We start from the raw sequence: 17,811 nt of genomic DNA, 5'->3' as shown, positions 1-17,811 counted from the left end.
ATTATTCTTGATATTAAGTAATTTTCATTACAAACTAGTACCCTCAACATTTTAGGAGCAAGTGCTGTCAAAAAATAAAACAGCATAGATATGGATAACACATTGATACTTTACCATCAAATCAATCGATCTTCAACTTCACACATTCAAAGGCAAATTCCATCCCACTCACTCACTATTTACCTGATATGCATCTCAAACTTCCCTTTGTAAAGTCCCTTAATAAATATTACAATCACCAATCTCTCAAAACCTCCAACTTTGATAAAATTGTCTAACTTCAGTTAACACCAAGCATTGGTGGCTAGAGTAAGAGTCCAAATAAACACGTGAAATAAAAGATCGTCACAGATCTCAGCCATTTCCAACAATTTACAAGGATAAACATATTAAAAAGTCCTTTCCAGTAGAACAAATAATTTGCTGTATGGCTGTTAAGCTGGACTGGAGGCTGTAAGTTCAACTGCTGAGCTTTCTTTTTTTATTTCTATTGGCTCCAATTTAGCAAGTCATTAGCAGTCCATAAAACGTCATTTTCCATTTCAGAAAGGTGGTACTGGAAAGAAATAAATGTAATAAAATTGGGAAATATGGGAGAAAAGATAGGAACATAGCACTTAGGAGCAGGAGTAGGCCATTTAGCCCTTCGAGTCTGCTCCGCCATTCAGTAAGATCATGGATGACCTGACTGTGGTCTCAACTCCACTCTCCTGTCTGGCCCCAAAATACTCGACTCCATTGTCTATGAAAAACCTGCCTAACTCCAGCCTTGAATAAATTCAATGCCCAGCTTCCACTGTTCTCTGGGGAAGAGGATTCTGCAGACTTAACAACTCTCTCAGAGTAAAAAGTTGTCCTTATCTCAGTCTTAAAAGGGGGAACTCTTATTCTTAAACTGTGTCCCCTAGTTCTAGTCTCCCCCATAAGTGGAAACATCCTCCCGATATCTACCCTGTCTAAAGGTCAACTGGTATAAGGCCCAACCTGTTCAATCTTTCTTCATAGGATAAGCCCTTCACCCCAGGAATGAGTCAAGTGAACCTTTTCTAAACTGCTTCTAATGCAATTATATCATTTTTCAAATAACGAGACCAAAATTGTACAGTTTTCCAGATATGGTCTCACCAATGCCCTGTACAACTGCAGTAAAACTTCCCTCCTTTATATTCCATTCCCTTTGCAGTAATGGCAATATTCTATTTGCCTTCCTAATCACTTACTCTTCCTGCATACTAACTCTTTGTGACTCATGTACCAGGACACCCAGATCCCTCTGTATCTCAGAGTTCTGCAATCCCTCTCCATTTAAATTATACTGTTTTTCTATTCTTCCTGCCAAAGTGGACAAGTTCACATTTTTCCACATTATATGCCATCTGCCATATTTTTGCTCACTCAATTAACCTGTCTATATCCCTTTGCATACTCTCTACTTACTTTCCTACTTATCTTGGTGTCATCAACAAATTTAGCTACCATGTATTCAGCCCCTTCATCCAAATCACTGATGTGGATTGTAAAGAGTTGAGGCCCCAACACTGATCTCTGCGACACTCCACTAGTTACAGGTTGTCAACCCATTCCAAAACCCAAACCAAAAAGACCCATTTATCCCTACTCTCTGCTTCCTCTTAGCTAACCAACCTTTTAACCATGTTAATCTGTTACCCCCTGCAGCATGTTCTGTTTCCTTGTTCAGAGGGCATTTAAGCGTCAACCACATTGCTTTGGGGCTGGAGTCACAGGTAGGCCAGGCCAGGTAAGGACGGCAGATTTCCTTCCCTAAAGGACATTAGTGAACCAGATGGGTTTTTATGGCAATTGTCGATGGTTTTGTGGTCATCATCAGACTTTTTATTACAGATTTTTAATTGAATTCAAATTCCACCATTATGGTGGGATTTGAACCCAGGTCCCCAGAGAATTCCCCTGGGGCTGTGACAATACCACTACGCCACCGCCTCCTCTCTTGTGTAGTAACCTTTGATGTGGTACCTTGTCAAATGATATTAGGCTAATTGGCTTGTAGTTTCCTGCTTTCTGTCTCCCTCCTTTCTTGAACACAGGTGTTACATTAGCTATTTTCCAATCCACTGGGACCTTTCCAGAATCTAAGGAATTTTGAAAGGTTATAATCAATACATCTACTATCTCTGCAGCCACTTCTTTTAATACCCTAAGAGGCAGACCATCTGGTTCTGGGGACTTGTTCACCTTTAGATCTAATAGTTTGCCCAGTACATTTTCTGTAATGACGCTGATTGTTTGAAGTCCCTCCCTCCTGACCACCTTTGATTTTTAAGTATCTTTGGGAAGTTTTCTAAGCCTACTACAGTGAAGACAGACACAAATTACTTGTTCAATGTCTCCGTCATTTCCTCGTTTTCCATGCCAATTCCCTATACCCACTCTCGCGAGGACTTTTACTAGCTTTAGTTACTCTTTTCCTATTTAAATACTTGTAGAAACTCTTACTATCCGTTTTTATATTACGAGCTGGCTTTCTCTCATACGCTACTTTCTCTCTCTTTATAATTTTTTTTAGCTATTCTTTGCTGGTTGTTAAAACCTGACCAATCTTCTGATCTGCCACTAATCTTTCCAGATTTGCATAGTGTTTCTTTCAATTTGATATAATCCTTTACTACTTTATTCAACCACGAATGATGCATCCCTCTCAAAGAATCTTTCTTTCTTACTGAGTTACTTATTCTTTCAAGTGTGAGAATGGATCTTTCTTTTAATATTTTGGGAGAATATTGTGTTATTCTGTAAAAACAAGGCTGCGTGTGTGCGCGTGTGTGAGAGAGATTTAATTAAGCTGGACAGGGGTTGATAGGAGTCAGGTTGTCTGGGGTGTTTGAAACATGAAAAGGATAGAGGTGTTAAGCTTGAGGGACAAGTAAATAGGTTAGATCTAACATTTGCATTTTTAGATATGTTGAGAGTTTTTATGAACATCAAAGGGAAGTCAGAGGTAACAAGAAACATGATTGCTTCTTACAGGAGTTCCAAAGGCAAATCGTAGTGGGAATATTATATTTTATTGACCCTAAAGAAAAGACAAGATAGGGACGTAAAAGATTTTATATTTAGAAGGATTTGAGATTCAAAGAGGTGTGAGAACAATGGAACCAGAGATGAAAGGGGAAAAAGGTATTTTAGAGTTACTGAGGAGAGCTCAGTGGGAGGCGATGACGCAGTGGTTTGTCGCTGGACTAGTAATCCAGAGATACAGGGTAATGCTTTGGGAACGTGGGTTTGAATCCCGCCACAGCAGGCGGTGGAATTTGAATTCAATAAAAATCTGGAATTAAAAGTCTGATGATGACCATAAAGCCATTGTCGATTGTTGTAAAAGCCCATCTCCCTTTAGGGAAGGAAATCTGTCGTCCTTATTTGGTCTGGCCTACATCTGACTCCAGACCAGCCCACAGCAATGTGGTTGACTCTTAAAACATCCTCTGATATGGCCTAGTAAGCCACTCGGTTGTAACAAACTGCTACAAAGTCACAAAAATAGAATGAAACCAGACGGACCACCCGGCATCGACCTAGGCACCAGAAAGGACAACGGCAATCTCAGCCCTGTTGCCCCTGCAAAGTCCTCCTTACTAATATCTGGGGGGCTAGTGCCAAAATTGGGAGAGCCGTCTCATAGACTAGTGAAGCAACAGCCTGACATAGTCATCCTCACGGGATCATATCTTACAGATAATGTCCCAGACACTACCATCACCATTCCTGGGTATGTCCTGGCAGGACAGACCCAGCAGAGATGGTGGCACAGTGGTATACAGTCAGGAGGGAGTTGCCCTGGGAGTCCTCAACATCGACTCCAGACCCAATGAAGTTTCATGGCATCGGATCAAACATGGGCAAGGAAGCCTCCTCCTGTTCTCACGTACTGTCCTCCCTCAGCTGATGAATCAGCACTCCCCCATGTTGAACACCACTTGGAGGAAGCACTGAGGGTGGCAAGGGTGCAGAATTTTCTCTGGGTGGGGAACTTCAATGTCCATCACCAAGAGTGGCTCGGTAGCACCACTAATGACCAAGCTGGCCAAGTTCTAAATGACATAGCTGCTAGGCTGGGTCTATGGCAGGTGGTGAGGGAACCAACAAGAGGAAAAAGAAATTATCCTCATCCTCACCAGCCTGCCTGCCGCAGATGCATCTGTCCATGATAGTATCGGTAGGAGTGACCACCACACAGTCATTGTGGAGACAAAGTTCCCCCTTAACATTGAGGATACCCTCCACTGTGTTGTGTGGCACTACGACTGTGCTAAATGGGATAGATTTCGAACGGATCTAGCAACTCGACTGGGCATCCATGAGACGCTGTAGGCCATTAGCAGCAGCAGAACTGTACTCGAACACAATCCGTAACGTCATGGCTCGGCGTATCCTCCACTCTACCATTACCATCAACCCAGGGGATCAACCCTGGTTCAATGAAGACTGCAGGAGGGCAAGCCAGGAGCAGCACCAGGCATAGCTAAAAATGAGGTGTCAACCCGGTGAAGCTATAACACAGTGCCACTTGTGTGCCAAACAGCATAAGCAGCAAGTGATACACAGAGCTAAGTGATCCCACAACCAACGGATCAGATCTAAGCTCTGCAGTACTGCCACATCCAGTTGTGAATGGTGATGGACAATTAAACAACTCACTGGAGGACGAGGCTCCACAAATATCCCCATCCTTAATGATGGGGGAGCCCAGCACATCAGTGCAAAAGGTACAACCTTCAGCTAGAAGTGCCAAGTGGATGATCCATCTTGGCCTCCTCTGGAGAGCCCCAGCATCACAGATGCCAGTCTACAGCCATTTCGATTCACCCCACACGATATCAAGAAATGGCTGAGGGCGCTGGATACTGCAAAGTCTATGTGCCTTGACAATATTCCAGCAATAGCACTGAAGACGTGCTTCAGAACTTGCTGTGCCCCTAGCCAAGCTGTTCCAGTACAGCTACAACGCTGGCATCTACCCAGCTATATGAAAAATTTCCCAGGTATGTCTTATGCACAAGAAGCAGGACAAATCCGATCCGTCCAATTACCACCTCATCAGTCTACTCTCCATCATCAGTAAAGTAATGGAAGGGGTCATCAACAGTGCTATCAAGCGGCACTTGCTTAGCAATAAGTTGCTCACTGAAGCCCAGTTTGGTCAGCCCCTGACCTCATTACAGCCTTGGTTCAAACATGGACAAAAGAGCTGAACTCCCGAGGTGAGATGAGAGTGATTGCCCTTGACATCAAGGCCACATTTGACAGTGTGGTATCAAGGAGCCCTAGCAAAACTGGAGGCAATGGGAATCAGGGGGAAAACTCTCCGCTGGCTGGAATCATACCTGGCACAAAGGAAGATGGTTGTGGTTGGAGGTCAGTCATCTCAGCTCCAGGGTATCACCACAGGGTAGTGTCCTCAGCCCAATCATCTTCAGCTGCTTCACCAATAACCTTCCTTCCATCATAAGGTCAGAAGTGAAGATGTTCGCTGATGATTGCATGATGTTCAGCACCATTCATGACTCCTCAGGTACTGACGCAGTCCATGTCCAAATGCAGCAAGACCTGGACCTCCAAAAACAGAGAATTCAACCATTGCCCCTTGATGTTCAATGGCATCACCATCACTGAATCCCCCACTATCAACATCCTGGGGGTTAACATTGACCAGAAGCTGAACTAGACTAGCCATATAAATACTATGGTTACAAGAGTAGGTCAGAGGCTAGGAATCATGTGACAAGTAACTCACCTCCTGACTCCCCAAAGCCTGTACAGCACCTACAAGGCACAAGCCAGGAGTGTGATGGAATATACCCCACTTGCCTGGATGAGTGCAGCTCCCACAATACTCAAGAAGCTTGACATCATCCTGGACAAAGCAGCCCGCTTGATTGGCACCACATCCACAAACATTCACTCCACTATCGATGCACAGTAGCAACAGTGTGTACCATCTACCAGATGCACTGCAGGAATTCACCAAGGCTCCTTCGACAGCACCTTCCAAACCCATGACCACTACCATCTAGAAGGACAAGAAACATGGGAACACCACTACCTGGAAGTTCCCCTCCAAGTCACTCATCATTCCTTCAATGTCACAGGGTCAAAATCCTGTAATTCCCTTCCTAACAGCACTGTGGGTGCACCTACACCACAGGGACTGCAGTGATTCAAGAAGGCAGCTCACCACCACCTTCTCAAGAGCAATTAGGGATGGGCAATAAATGCTGGCCCAGCCAGCGAAGCCCACATCCCATGAATGAATTAAAAAAAACTTAGCTAGAGATAGCTGGAGCTGAGCTGGGAGCCGTTTGCTTAGGGCTGGGAGGGGGTGCAGTTTGAATCAATCATCCAGTCAAGCCAGAAAAGTCTTGGGCAGCCACAAGCAGTTTTATTCTAAATTGGCTTCCACCACAGTGTGGATGGGGGTAGAGGTCATGTGGTATGCCTTTACTGAAGCTACAGCAGTTTGCTTTGTGCAATATTTCTGGATTTCTTTTATAGTTAACATTTATAAGGGAGTGTTGCCTAGAGGCATTTACTTGTAGGTCTGACCAAATAGAGTGTCTTTTTGGGGAATGTTTTGTAAGGTTAAACTTAATTGTGTAACTGTAATATTGTGTGATTAAGTTTTCTTTTATTCTTGTTAATAAAGCTTTTACTTATAATTTTTAAAATTCCAGAAGTGTTACTGAGAGCAGTGTCTTGTTTTCAGAATATAAAAAAAGGTATGACCTGTCAGCTAAGTTTCCCTCTAGGATTTGGTTTGCACAGCAATTAACACATATTACATGGGATATGGGTAATGCTGGCAAGGTCAGCATTTGTTGCCCATCCCTAATTGCCCTTAAACTGAGTGGCTTGCTAGGCCATTTCAGAGGGCAGTTAAGAGTCAACCACTTTGCTATGGGTCTGGAGTCACAAGTAGGTCAGACCGGATAAGGATGTCAGATTTCCTTTCCTAAAGGACTTAAGTGAATCAGTTGGGTTTTTACAACAATCAAAGATAGTTTCATGGTCATCATTGCTGAGACTAGTTTTTAATTCCAGGTTTTATTAACGGAATTTAAATTCCACCACCTCCGTGGTGGGATTTGAACCCGTCCCCAGAGCATTAGCCTGGGCCTCTGTATTGCTAGTGACATTACAACTAAGCCACCATCTCCCCGGATAAATCTTTGCTGAGAATTATTAAATATCTCCTTAAAAGTCAGCCCCTGCATCTCTACTGTCCTACCTTTCAAACTAGTTTTCCAGTTCACTATAGCCAGCTCTGCTTTCATACCCTTATAATTACCTTTATTCAGTTTTAAAACGCTTGTTTTAGATCCATTCTTCACCCCTTCAAACTGAACATAAAATTCTATCACGTTATGATCATTGTCACCTAAAGGCTCCTTTACCATGAGGTTATTAATTAATCCTGTCTCATTGCTCATTACAGGTCATACATATTAATTTCTATGTGTGCTAACAATTCAACCATTTTGCTATGAATGCTGTGCGCTTTCAGATATGGAGCCTTTCATTTTGTCTTTTTGCCATTTTTGCAATCTCTGGCCTTAGTTGCTGGTGCACTCTTAAGTTTGCACTTGTCTATCTCTTCCTGCCACAATCTGGTTATCATTACTCAAATCACTACCCTGGTCTATATAACCTTGTTGTTTTGATTTACTACATCTCCCCTCAAATTATCCCTTCACCCCCATTATTTAGTTTAAAGTCCCCTCCACCACCCAGTTGTATGACTCACCAGGACAGTGGTCCCAACAAGGTTCAGGTTGAAGCCTGTCCCAACGGTACAGCTCCCACTTTCCCTAGTTCTGACCCCAGCACCCATGAATCAAAACCCAACTCCCCCACACCAGTCTTCGAGCCACGCATTCATCTCTCTAATCTTACTTATCCCACGCCAATTTGCTCGGGGCTCAGGCAACAATCCAAAATTATTATCGTTGAGGTTCTGCTTTTTAAATTTAGCCCCTAGCTGCTCATATCCCCAAACAAAACCTCTTTCTTAGTCCTATCTATGTTGTTGGTACCAATGTGGACCACAAAAACTGGATCCTCCCCCTCCCACTGCAGGTTGCTCTCCAGGCCCGAGCAGATGTCCCGAACCCTGGCACTGGATAGACAACATGGCCATCTAGACTCATACTCTCGACTGCAGAAAACTGTCAATCTCCTTGGCTATGCTGTCTCTGACTACCACTAAATTCTCATTAACTCCCCCCACTTGAATGGCTTTCTGTACCACAGTGCCATGGTCAGTTCGCTCATCCACCCTGCAGCTCCTGCTTTTGTACCCAGAAGCAGCAAGAACCTAGAAATGATTGGACAATTGCAAGGGCTGAGGGCTCCTCCACTTCGGCCTTCTCGATCCCTTTACCTGCCTCAGTTACAGTCATATTCTCCCGGCCCTGGCCACTGACCAAATCAGAGGACCCTAACCTGAGGGCTCTTGAACAAAGTGTCTTAGTAACTTTCTCCCTCCCTGATGCATTGCAGTGTCTGCAGCTCGGCCTCTAGCCCAATGAAGCTCCTCAAGCCCCTGACACTACAGACGCTATGTTTATGATGAGCCACATATTTTTCATAATCAATTGTATCCTGACCTAAACAACAAGTATGGTTGAAAGTTTGATATACAGAGCCCAAAGCATATACAGAGCCCAAAGCATTATTGACTCTGATACACAACACATTCAATGCTCTATCAGTCCTGTAGCACATCCTGTGGTAACAGATAATTTGTCTGACACACAGACAAAATGGCCTTCGTCTTGCGTGGTATTAAACTATTAACCCCATGCTTGCCGCAACACAAATACCCTCCCTGAACTCAGAATACATTAGCCAACACCGCCTTGTTTAACAGTCTGAAATAAAGGCTATATTAGAAATGGTACAAGCAGTGCACAACAAAAATAATAAATGCAGGTCAAAAATGTTACTGTAGGCAGTGGTGTGGTGGACCAAAATAAAGAGGGTTGGATGGAGGAACTATGTTTTTCTGCAGAGCCAGAAGTAGCAGCAGCGTGGTGAATGCGAGCTGAGCAGAGAGAGAGGAGAAACCAGCAAATGACTGTGTTAAATCTGGAGATCTTCCCGTGGATAAACAGAAACACAGACTAAGGATTCCTACTGGAATAACTTAGTGGGAAAGGAGAAGGAAGTCCTTTAATTTATGGTTATTAGACTATGGCATACTTCATTATGTAGCTCTGGAGGCAAACTAAACCATCATTGAAAAGGAATGAGATAAATGTTTAAAAAAGGAGGAAAGGAAAACAATCTGGGGAAATGGATTACAGGAGAGTGCATCAGCACCAATACAGGGACCAGGGCTGAATCGCCTCCACCTTTGCTGTATTTTCTATCATTCTGTGGAAATCTTTTATTGAGTCTGAGCCCAAGAAATGGTTTAGAAATATAGGTGTTTAGCGGAGTTTAGAGTGATATGCCATCAGAAATGCCAAACACCAAGCCCGCTGCCCTTGTAAAATTTAAAAGGCTTGTTTTTCCTGTGAACCTATTCTTAGTAACCAATGCTGAAAGCAGTTTCTGCCAAATTAATTTAAAAATTCAGAAGTTAAACAACCATTTTGTATTTGAAGATTAAGAAACATATATTTACCATGAATACCTCCTTGTTCACACTGAGGTATTTGCCATTTCCACAACCAACATCAATCACAAAAGCTCCAGTTGGCAGTGCTTTCAGGAATTCAGTCACCTTAGGCCACGGGGTGTGTCTGGTACTGCTGAAGTGCCCAGCAATCTCATCATAGACATCATGCACATACTTGTGCTCAAGCTTTGATGCATCCCCATCACTACTTGGGAATGATGGTGAGGGATCCCTGCACTTGCAACTATTCTGACTGTCACAGACTTCTGGGTAAGCTGCAGATAAGAGTAGAACATCCTTTATCGAATCAAATTGAATATATTTAAACATCTGGAATTAGAACTAAAAGAAAATCACATTTTTAAAACTTCTGGACATTTCAGTTAACACATAAGTAGCTGTTCCAAATCGTAACAATCTGTGGTTAAACAGAATTTTTCTTTCAATCGACTATTTCAAAAAATCAATGCAATATTAATTGCAAAGCGTTGTGCTTTTCCTCCAACTGCAGACAAGTAAACCAGCCTCAATCCTACGCAAGCACGCCACTTCTCACTCAGATGTTCATTTCCCATCCTCGTTACTAATTCATTGTGAAGTTGTCCAATCTATTCCAGAGATAGGACGTTTTGATGGAGATTTGATTGTCAGCTTAGCTTAGTTGACAAACAAATCTGACCTAGTGGTGCTGGATGCTGGCACTGCCTGGCAAACATAGAAAAAAACGTTCAATTCCTCAACATCCCTCACCTTGAGGAGATTTAAAACACAAAATATTCTTCAGACTGGAAATATATTATAGATTCATAGACTGGAAAATCGTTAATGTAACCCCCCTGTTTAAGAAGGGAGTGAGGCAAAAGACAGGAAATTACAGGCCGATTAGCCTGACCTCGGTCGTTGGTAAGATTTTAGAGTCCATTATTAAGGATGAGATTTCAGAATACTTGGAAGTGCATGGTAAAATAGGGCAAAGTCAGCATGGTTTTATCAAGGGGAGGTCATGTCTGACAAATCTGTTAGAATTCTTTGAGGAGGTAACGAGCAGGTTAGACAAAGGAGAGCCAATGGACGTTATCTACTTGGACTTCCAGAAGGCCTTTGACAAGGTGCCGCACAGGAGGCTGCTCAGTAATATAAGAGCCCATGGTGTTAGAGGCAAGGTACTAGCATGGATAGAAGATTGGCTGTCTGACAGGAGGCAGAGAGTGGGGATAAGGGGGTCATTCTCAGGTTGGCGGCCGGTGAATAGTGGAGTTCCGCAAGGGTCAGTGTTGGGACCACAACTGTTCACTTTATACATTAATGATCTAGATTAAGGAACTGAGGGCATTCTGGCTAAGTTTGCAGATGATACAAAGATAGATGGAGGGACAGGTAGTATTGAGGAGGCAGGGAGGCTGCAGAAGGATTTGGACAGGTTAGGAGAATGGGCAAAGAAGTGGCAGATGGAATACAATGTAGGGAAGTGTGAGGTCATGCACTTTGGTAGGAAGAATAAAGGCATAGACTATTTTCTAAATGGGGAAATAATTCAGAAATCTGGAGTGCAAAGGGACTTGGGAGTCCTAGTCCAGGATTCTCTTAAGGTTAACTTGCAGGTTGAGTCGGTAGTTAGGAAGGCAAATGCAATGTTGGCATTTATTTCGAAAGGACTAAAATATAAAAGCAGGGATGTGCTGCTGAGGCTTTATAAGGCTCTGGTCAGACCACATTTAGAATATTGTGAGCAATTTTGGGCCCCGTATCTCAGGAAGGATGTGCTGGCCCTGGAGAGGGTCCAGAGGAGGTTCACGAGAATGATCCCAGGAATGAAAGGCTTAAGAATATGAGGAATGTTTGAGGACTCTGGGTCTATACTCATTGGAGTTTAGAAGGATATGGGGGGATCTGATTGAAACTTACAGAATACTGAAAGGCCTGGATAGAATGGACACGGGGAAGATGTTTCCATTAGGAGAGACTAGGACCCTCAGAGTAAAGGGAAGACCTTTTAGAACAGAGATGAGGAGAAACTTCTTTATTCAGAGAGTGGTGAATCTATGGAATTCATTGCCACAGAAGACTGTGGAGGCCAGGTCATTGAGTGTATTTAAGACCGAGATAGATAGGTTCTTGATTGGTAAGGGGATTGGTACGGGGAGAAGGCGGGAGAATGGGGTTGAGAAACTTATCAGCCATGATTGAATGGCGGAGCAGACTCGATGGGCCGAATGGCCTAACTTCTGCTCTTATGTCTTATGGTCTTATTTATTTACGGCACAGGAGGCAGCTATTCAGCCCATCAAGTCCATGCCAGATCTCCGTGGAGCAATCCAGTCAGAGCCACTTCCCCGTTTGGGCCCTGTAGTCCTGCAGGTTCATTTCCTTCAACTGCCCATCCAATTTCCTTTTGAAATCATTGGTTGTTTCCATTTCTACCACCCTCATGGACAGCGAATTCCAGGTCATTACCACTCGCTACATAAGAAATTTCCTCCTCACATTCCCCTTGCATCTCTTGTCCAAAACCTTAAATCTGTGTTCCCCAGTCCTTGTACTATAAGTTAATGGGAACAGTTTTTTCCTTGTTTACCTCATCTAAACCTGTACACCTCTATCAAATCTCCCTTCAATGTCCTTTGTTCCGAGAAGAACAACCTCAGTTTCGCCAACCTAATCCTGTAACTAAAATTCCCCATCCCTGAAATCATTCTGGTAAATCTCTTCTGCCTCCTCTCAAGGATAATTATTTGGCAAATTCTATAATGAGCTATAGCAGTGTTAGCAGAGCAGTGATAGAGGGAATATGGCAGTAGACGCCATAGAATTTCCCAATGCACCATAAAGAGCTGATCATACCCTTGAAGGGATGGTTGAACCTTGTAGCTAAGGAGGGAAACTTTAGAACATCAAGCTCAGAGTGAGAAAGCCCGTTCGGTTCAAGGCTGCCGCACACAAAGTCTATTTCCAAAATTTTTCTATCAGGCTATTTCCCTGCCTCATCACCACCATCAGTTTAAGAAACAACATGTTCTTTCCGCTGCTGCACGTGAAAATATTTCGAACAGTGCTGTTACTCTTCCTACAGCCCTCAATCTCAATAGATATGAATCCCAATTGTTCTAATAGGTGTTAATATACACCCAATCAATTATTTTGCTGGAAGTCTGCTACACATGTCCATTAACTTACAATTCACTTCAGGCTTAATATAATTATGCGTAAAGCACAGGTAATAATATCATGATCATCTAATCAACCCATTGCATCACATGTCATCATGGGTTGAGGAACAGAGATTAAAGGGGGTGGTGGGGAAAGAGGACGAGGTTTCTTAGTTTTCTTTTGTATGCATCCCAATAACAGGCTGAGACTCCCAAGAACAGGGGAGATTCCGATCAAATCACCCAGCCAACTTCTTGGTCAGGAAATAGTGCACAGCATAGGAAGGGATCAGAGATAAAAAAACACTTACCACAATCACAGGGTGTCGTTCTGATTTTTCGAAAGGTAAAACTTGTCCTCGTTTCCCTTTTGTTTAAGGTCAAGTTACTCGTGTCACCAGTGATGGTTCCAGTCTTTTGCATCTCTGACGCTGGTACCACATCAAACTTTCGAGGTGTAATTCTGTTGAATGCAAAAAGATGACAATTGGCCCAGATTTTGCTATGATGATGACAGTAAATCATTTCTTTTATTATACAGAAACTGACAGCAACTTCAGGAGTCCTTGCATGCACAGCCTAATAGAAATCCAGAAATTGTCATCAGTGATTCTCCAGATCAAAATGCAATCCCTAAGCAGTTAATGAAAGCTTTCACTTTTAGTCTATTATTCTTATTGTTAAATATCCTTGAAAAACTTACCCCTTGTTGAGTGAGGTGTAACTGAGTTTAACAGTGTAGCAAGTTCATAATTACTACTAAACAGCATACTGGCCCTGAAAAGTTAATTTTATATTTGTGGATAGTGTCATAAACGCTTTAAATCACAGAAAATGGTTCATCTTCAAGAACTAAGAACATTCTGGAAGAATGTGGTTTTTTTTAAAGTCAGTGAAGTAATAAACAGTAGATTCATCAATAAGGAAGTTTCAAGAAGGTCATAGCCAACTTCATGAAATAAATGTTTAAATAATCAGGTACAGACACCAACTTTGCTTCTGAAAACTGGATGGATCAACCAGAGAAATTAATTTGGCAGATAAATTTATTACTCAATGTTCCCATCCTCATTTTTCTGCTATGGTACATGTGTACTGTTGGCAGGTGCTGTAAACTAATTAATCATTTATTATAGTCTAGCATTTCGGCAAGTGAATGAGAATATCCACCTATAATTTCTTGAAACAGTACTAATGTTTATGGCCTATTGTCTAACCATCCCTAACTCGCCATGACTTTCATTCCCCATAAATTATACATTTGATTATCTCCAGGTATATTAAATAGAATTAACGATACAATTTAAAAATGGCCAGCGACATGCTTGCAAAATTGTTGCAGTTTCATCACAGACCAGCAGCAGTATGGTACAGTACAGTGTTATTAAGAGATTACCTCCAATTGAGTTTGCAACAAATATTCATTGATCCTTTCTAAACAAGACTGGGTTACTGCCTAAACAAAGAAAAGGGCACACCACAAAAAACGTCTTCTCTCTCCAAATTGCTTCTTGTATCTATTGAACATTTTTTCAGATTTGAGTGTTTTTTTTATATTTAGAAGCACGATAACTTTCTATGTGGATACATTCTATGCAGCTGAGGTGAAGTACTAGAGCTGGCTACCAGGATACAGCCAGCTGCACAATACAAGTAGACTATAATAAGATAGGCGATAAAAATTATATCAAGTGTTTTCATAGTTTCTCCAAGAAAGCTCATTGCCAAGAACATAAAATGCAGATATTTTAATTGCTCTTAGCTATTTTTTTTAATTTATGCAAGCTTTGCAGTTTATTTAATCTGTATGTTACTCACCCATGACTCCAAAGGTATCTGGATTCGCCGGACATCACCAGCAGACTACGACGGGGCAACAACACTGCGACACTGTGGCCATTTGGATGCTTAAAATCCATCACTGTCTACAGGTTGAAAAAAAGAAACTTTTCTTCGTTTTAAGTTCAAATTAACTAAGATATGAATTAAAAGATGGCAAGCTAAAAATCTTCTGCTGTCACAATGTGGGAAAGTACAAAAGACTCAGTTACTTTATTTGTTGCAAAACACAGTTTTCAACATAAGTAGTAACAGCAATGGGAAGCTCCTACAGGTGTTGTGTCTGTCTGTCTTGTCTTTCTTCCGCCCTCGTTCTGAGGGCTGGCTGCACTATGAACAATCTTTCTCCACTGATTTCTATTCTCCGTTGCCCTCACTGCTTGTCCCATAGAGAGGTAAGTCCACGTTCTGATATTATTCATTCATGCCATCTAGGGTCTTCCTTGTGCACGTTTTACAGGTGTTTTTCCTTGCATTAACTCTTTTCCCAAATACTCCCCTCCTGTTTGCATCACATGTCCAAAATATTTGAGCTTTCTTAATATCACTGCCTCAAACAAGTTCCTCTTAACATCAGCTTTCTTGAGCAGCCACTCATTTGTCCAATTGGCCGTCCACGACACACAGAATATCTGTCTGAGTCCTTTCATTTCAAATGCTCTTGTTCGAGCCTCGTCACTCCTCTTGATGGCCCAACTTTCACAGCCATAAATTGTCACCAGCCATATAAGGGCTTTCAGAAGATGAGCTTTTGTTGTAATAGAGATGCAGTGGCTGCTCCATACTCTTTTAAATGAGTTCACAATGCCATGGTCCTCGTTAAGTCTAGTCCAAATTTCTGTGGTATACTCTGCATCTTGCGTGATGAGTGACCCAAGATAGCAGAAGTTATCAACCTGTTCAAGCTGAACTCTGTTAATCAGAATCTTGCAGATCTTTCAACCCATCACTTTGTCTTGTCAACACTGATCAGGAGACTGTATTTCTGGTTAAATTGATCAAGACAATCCACCAACCCCTGTAGCTCTTCCGTGGAGATAGTGAGCAGAATAGTGTCCTCAGCATATTGAAGATTCGAAGCTCGCCACCCGCTAATCAGTATCCCACCTTTGTATCAATCAAGTATCTCTCTCATAACAATCATGTGTGGGTAGTTTTTCTCTAAATTGTTCATACTTTCACAGCAATAAATAAGAAAAAAATGCTTTATTAAAAATTAGCATTTATTAAAACCTATTCACCTCCCAACGCATTTATCCACCCATTCCCTACCCATACCCACCCAACATTTTAGGGAGCAGGCAGCTGAATGCCAAGCTGCCAAGGGCAGAGCAATGAAAATCGGTGTTGTACAAGAGACTGGAATTGGAAAAGTGCAGATCTGAGAATTGTGGGGTTTGAGGAGGTTACAGGGATAGGAAAGGGTGAAGCCTAGGAGAGATTTGAAAATATGCATAAGGATTCTAAAATCACGACACTGCCGGACTGAGAGCCAATACAGATAAGTGAGTACAGAGGTGATGGGTGAACAGGACTTGGTAAGAGATCGGATAGGGGCAACAGACTTATAGATCTCAAATTTATTAAGGGAAAGAAGAACATTGGCTTTGCATAATTCATGGAGTATAAACGTGCACTTAAAGGAATGTTGAACTATATTTTTTTGAAAGTACGCCTCATGGGTACGGTTGATTTGTCAGTATGTGACATGCCACCAGTCAATGAATTAGATCCAGAGGAGAGAATATGAGATGCTCGAGGCTGAAAAACAACCAGCTGAGCCAATATCAGCGCAGCCACCCATAGTGGTCACTGGCTGCAGTCGAAAGGAACAAAGGTTTCCGCTTCCTAAACAGAAGAGAGAGGCACTGCCACCTGAGAAAACTGTTCTTGCAACAGTTGTTTCCCATAACTCCAATATGTAAAGGGACAGTATTTTTCCAGCTAACTAACCAGGGAAACCCAACAGCTTTGTGCAAGCTGAACTAGAAGAGCTTCAATATATAGGTTTCATATTATAAGGATACATAATAGCATGGTAAGGACTACATCAGTAAATCTGCTTTGCTATAAGGAAGGTTTGCTGATCAAACAGGAGTTTGAAATGAGCCCAGGTTAAGGAACCAGAAGTGCTCTAAAAATATTGGTACTGCTGACATATCAATAAGAATTATTAAAGTAGCGGAAGACATTCTTTTTGCTGGATAGTTGGATTTAATAGTGGAGGTTTCTCATGAATTGTTAGTTATAATACAAGATTTGTCTTCAGCAATAAAAAAAACTTTACTGGAAACAAAATAAAACCACCCTACAAACTTAAACAGTGAATACAACACAGAACAAACCAACCATCAGGTTGGGATGATACCGGCAGACTGGATGAACTTGCTTTTAGTTTTATCACAGCAACTGAATCTTTTGATGTGCTTTGGCCGTGTGACATGCATCCTAGCGTGTGTGAGTTTCTATAATTAACAGCAAAGATAATCTGTTTATTGCCCCTCATCGCTGCAAAAAAAATTAAATGTCACAGTTGACAATCACCACAGATCTGAGGATTTGCATTCACACTCCCAGGTGCATAAAATCTTACGTCAATTTGACAGGGAGGAAAGGAAATTAAGTCACTTTTTCATTGCTGCCAACGTGCATTAGTGATAACTACTGAGGCCTGAAGTTATTTAATATCAATATAACTAAAACGGAACTCTATTCACAAGACAATTCTTTTATTGATACGATGGGGGTATTTTAACCCCCAAAAACAGATAGGATTGGATTGCGTGGCATGTAAAAATGTAGAAGATCTAAAAAATGTGTCTCCAGCCCTCCCGCTCCAGTTTTAACAGAGGCAGGACAGGGAAATGGGCAACTGATGGGTTGGCCACTTAAGAATTATAATGACATTGCATACTGCAGAATTAACCACCATTTTAAATTTAACCCTGGCCAGCCAGTTTCTGAGCCTCAGGAACCTGTTAGTTAAAGGGAGGAAAGGGCTGAATCCAGCACTTAACTGCTGGATGCAGCACTTGCCTGATTTGTCCCATGCTGAGGCACTTTCGACATCCACCACCACCATTCCTTCAAATCTCCCCCAAAGCCCCTGATCCCCGCCCCCTTAACTCTCAAGGCCTCCAATCACTCTCTCCCTCCTCTCCACTCCCT

The 17,811-nt window shown here is 42.1% G+C and overlaps 1 protein-coding gene across 1 annotated transcript in view; it reads right to left on the bottom strand.

Annotated features, from left to right (window-relative positions):
* The window catches only part of alkbh8 (alkB homolog 8, tRNA methyltransferase), a 78,130-nt gene that overhangs the window by 10,261 nt on the left and 50,058 nt on the right, over positions 1-17,811 (bottom strand). Inside the window, exons 7-9 of the mRNA XM_078545518.1 lie at positions 14,623-14,729; positions 13,116-13,267; positions 9,665-9,933 (exon numbers count right to left, since the gene is read on the bottom strand). Of these exons, the coding sequence (XP_078401644.1) occupies positions 9,665-9,933; positions 13,116-13,267; positions 14,623-14,729 (528 nt within the window). The remainder of the gene's footprint in view (positions 1-9,664; positions 9,934-13,115; positions 13,268-14,622; positions 14,730-17,811) is intronic.

This window comes from Cetorhinus maximus, chromosome 7 (genome assembly GCF_964194155.1).
Source record: "Cetorhinus maximus chromosome 7, sCetMax3.hap1.1, whole genome shotgun sequence".
Taxonomy (NCBI): Eukaryota; Metazoa; Chordata; class Chondrichthyes; order Lamniformes; family Cetorhinidae; genus Cetorhinus; species Cetorhinus maximus.
The sequence above is the reverse complement of the archived record's forward strand: the minus strand, read 5'-3'. Positions and strand labels throughout refer to the sequence as shown.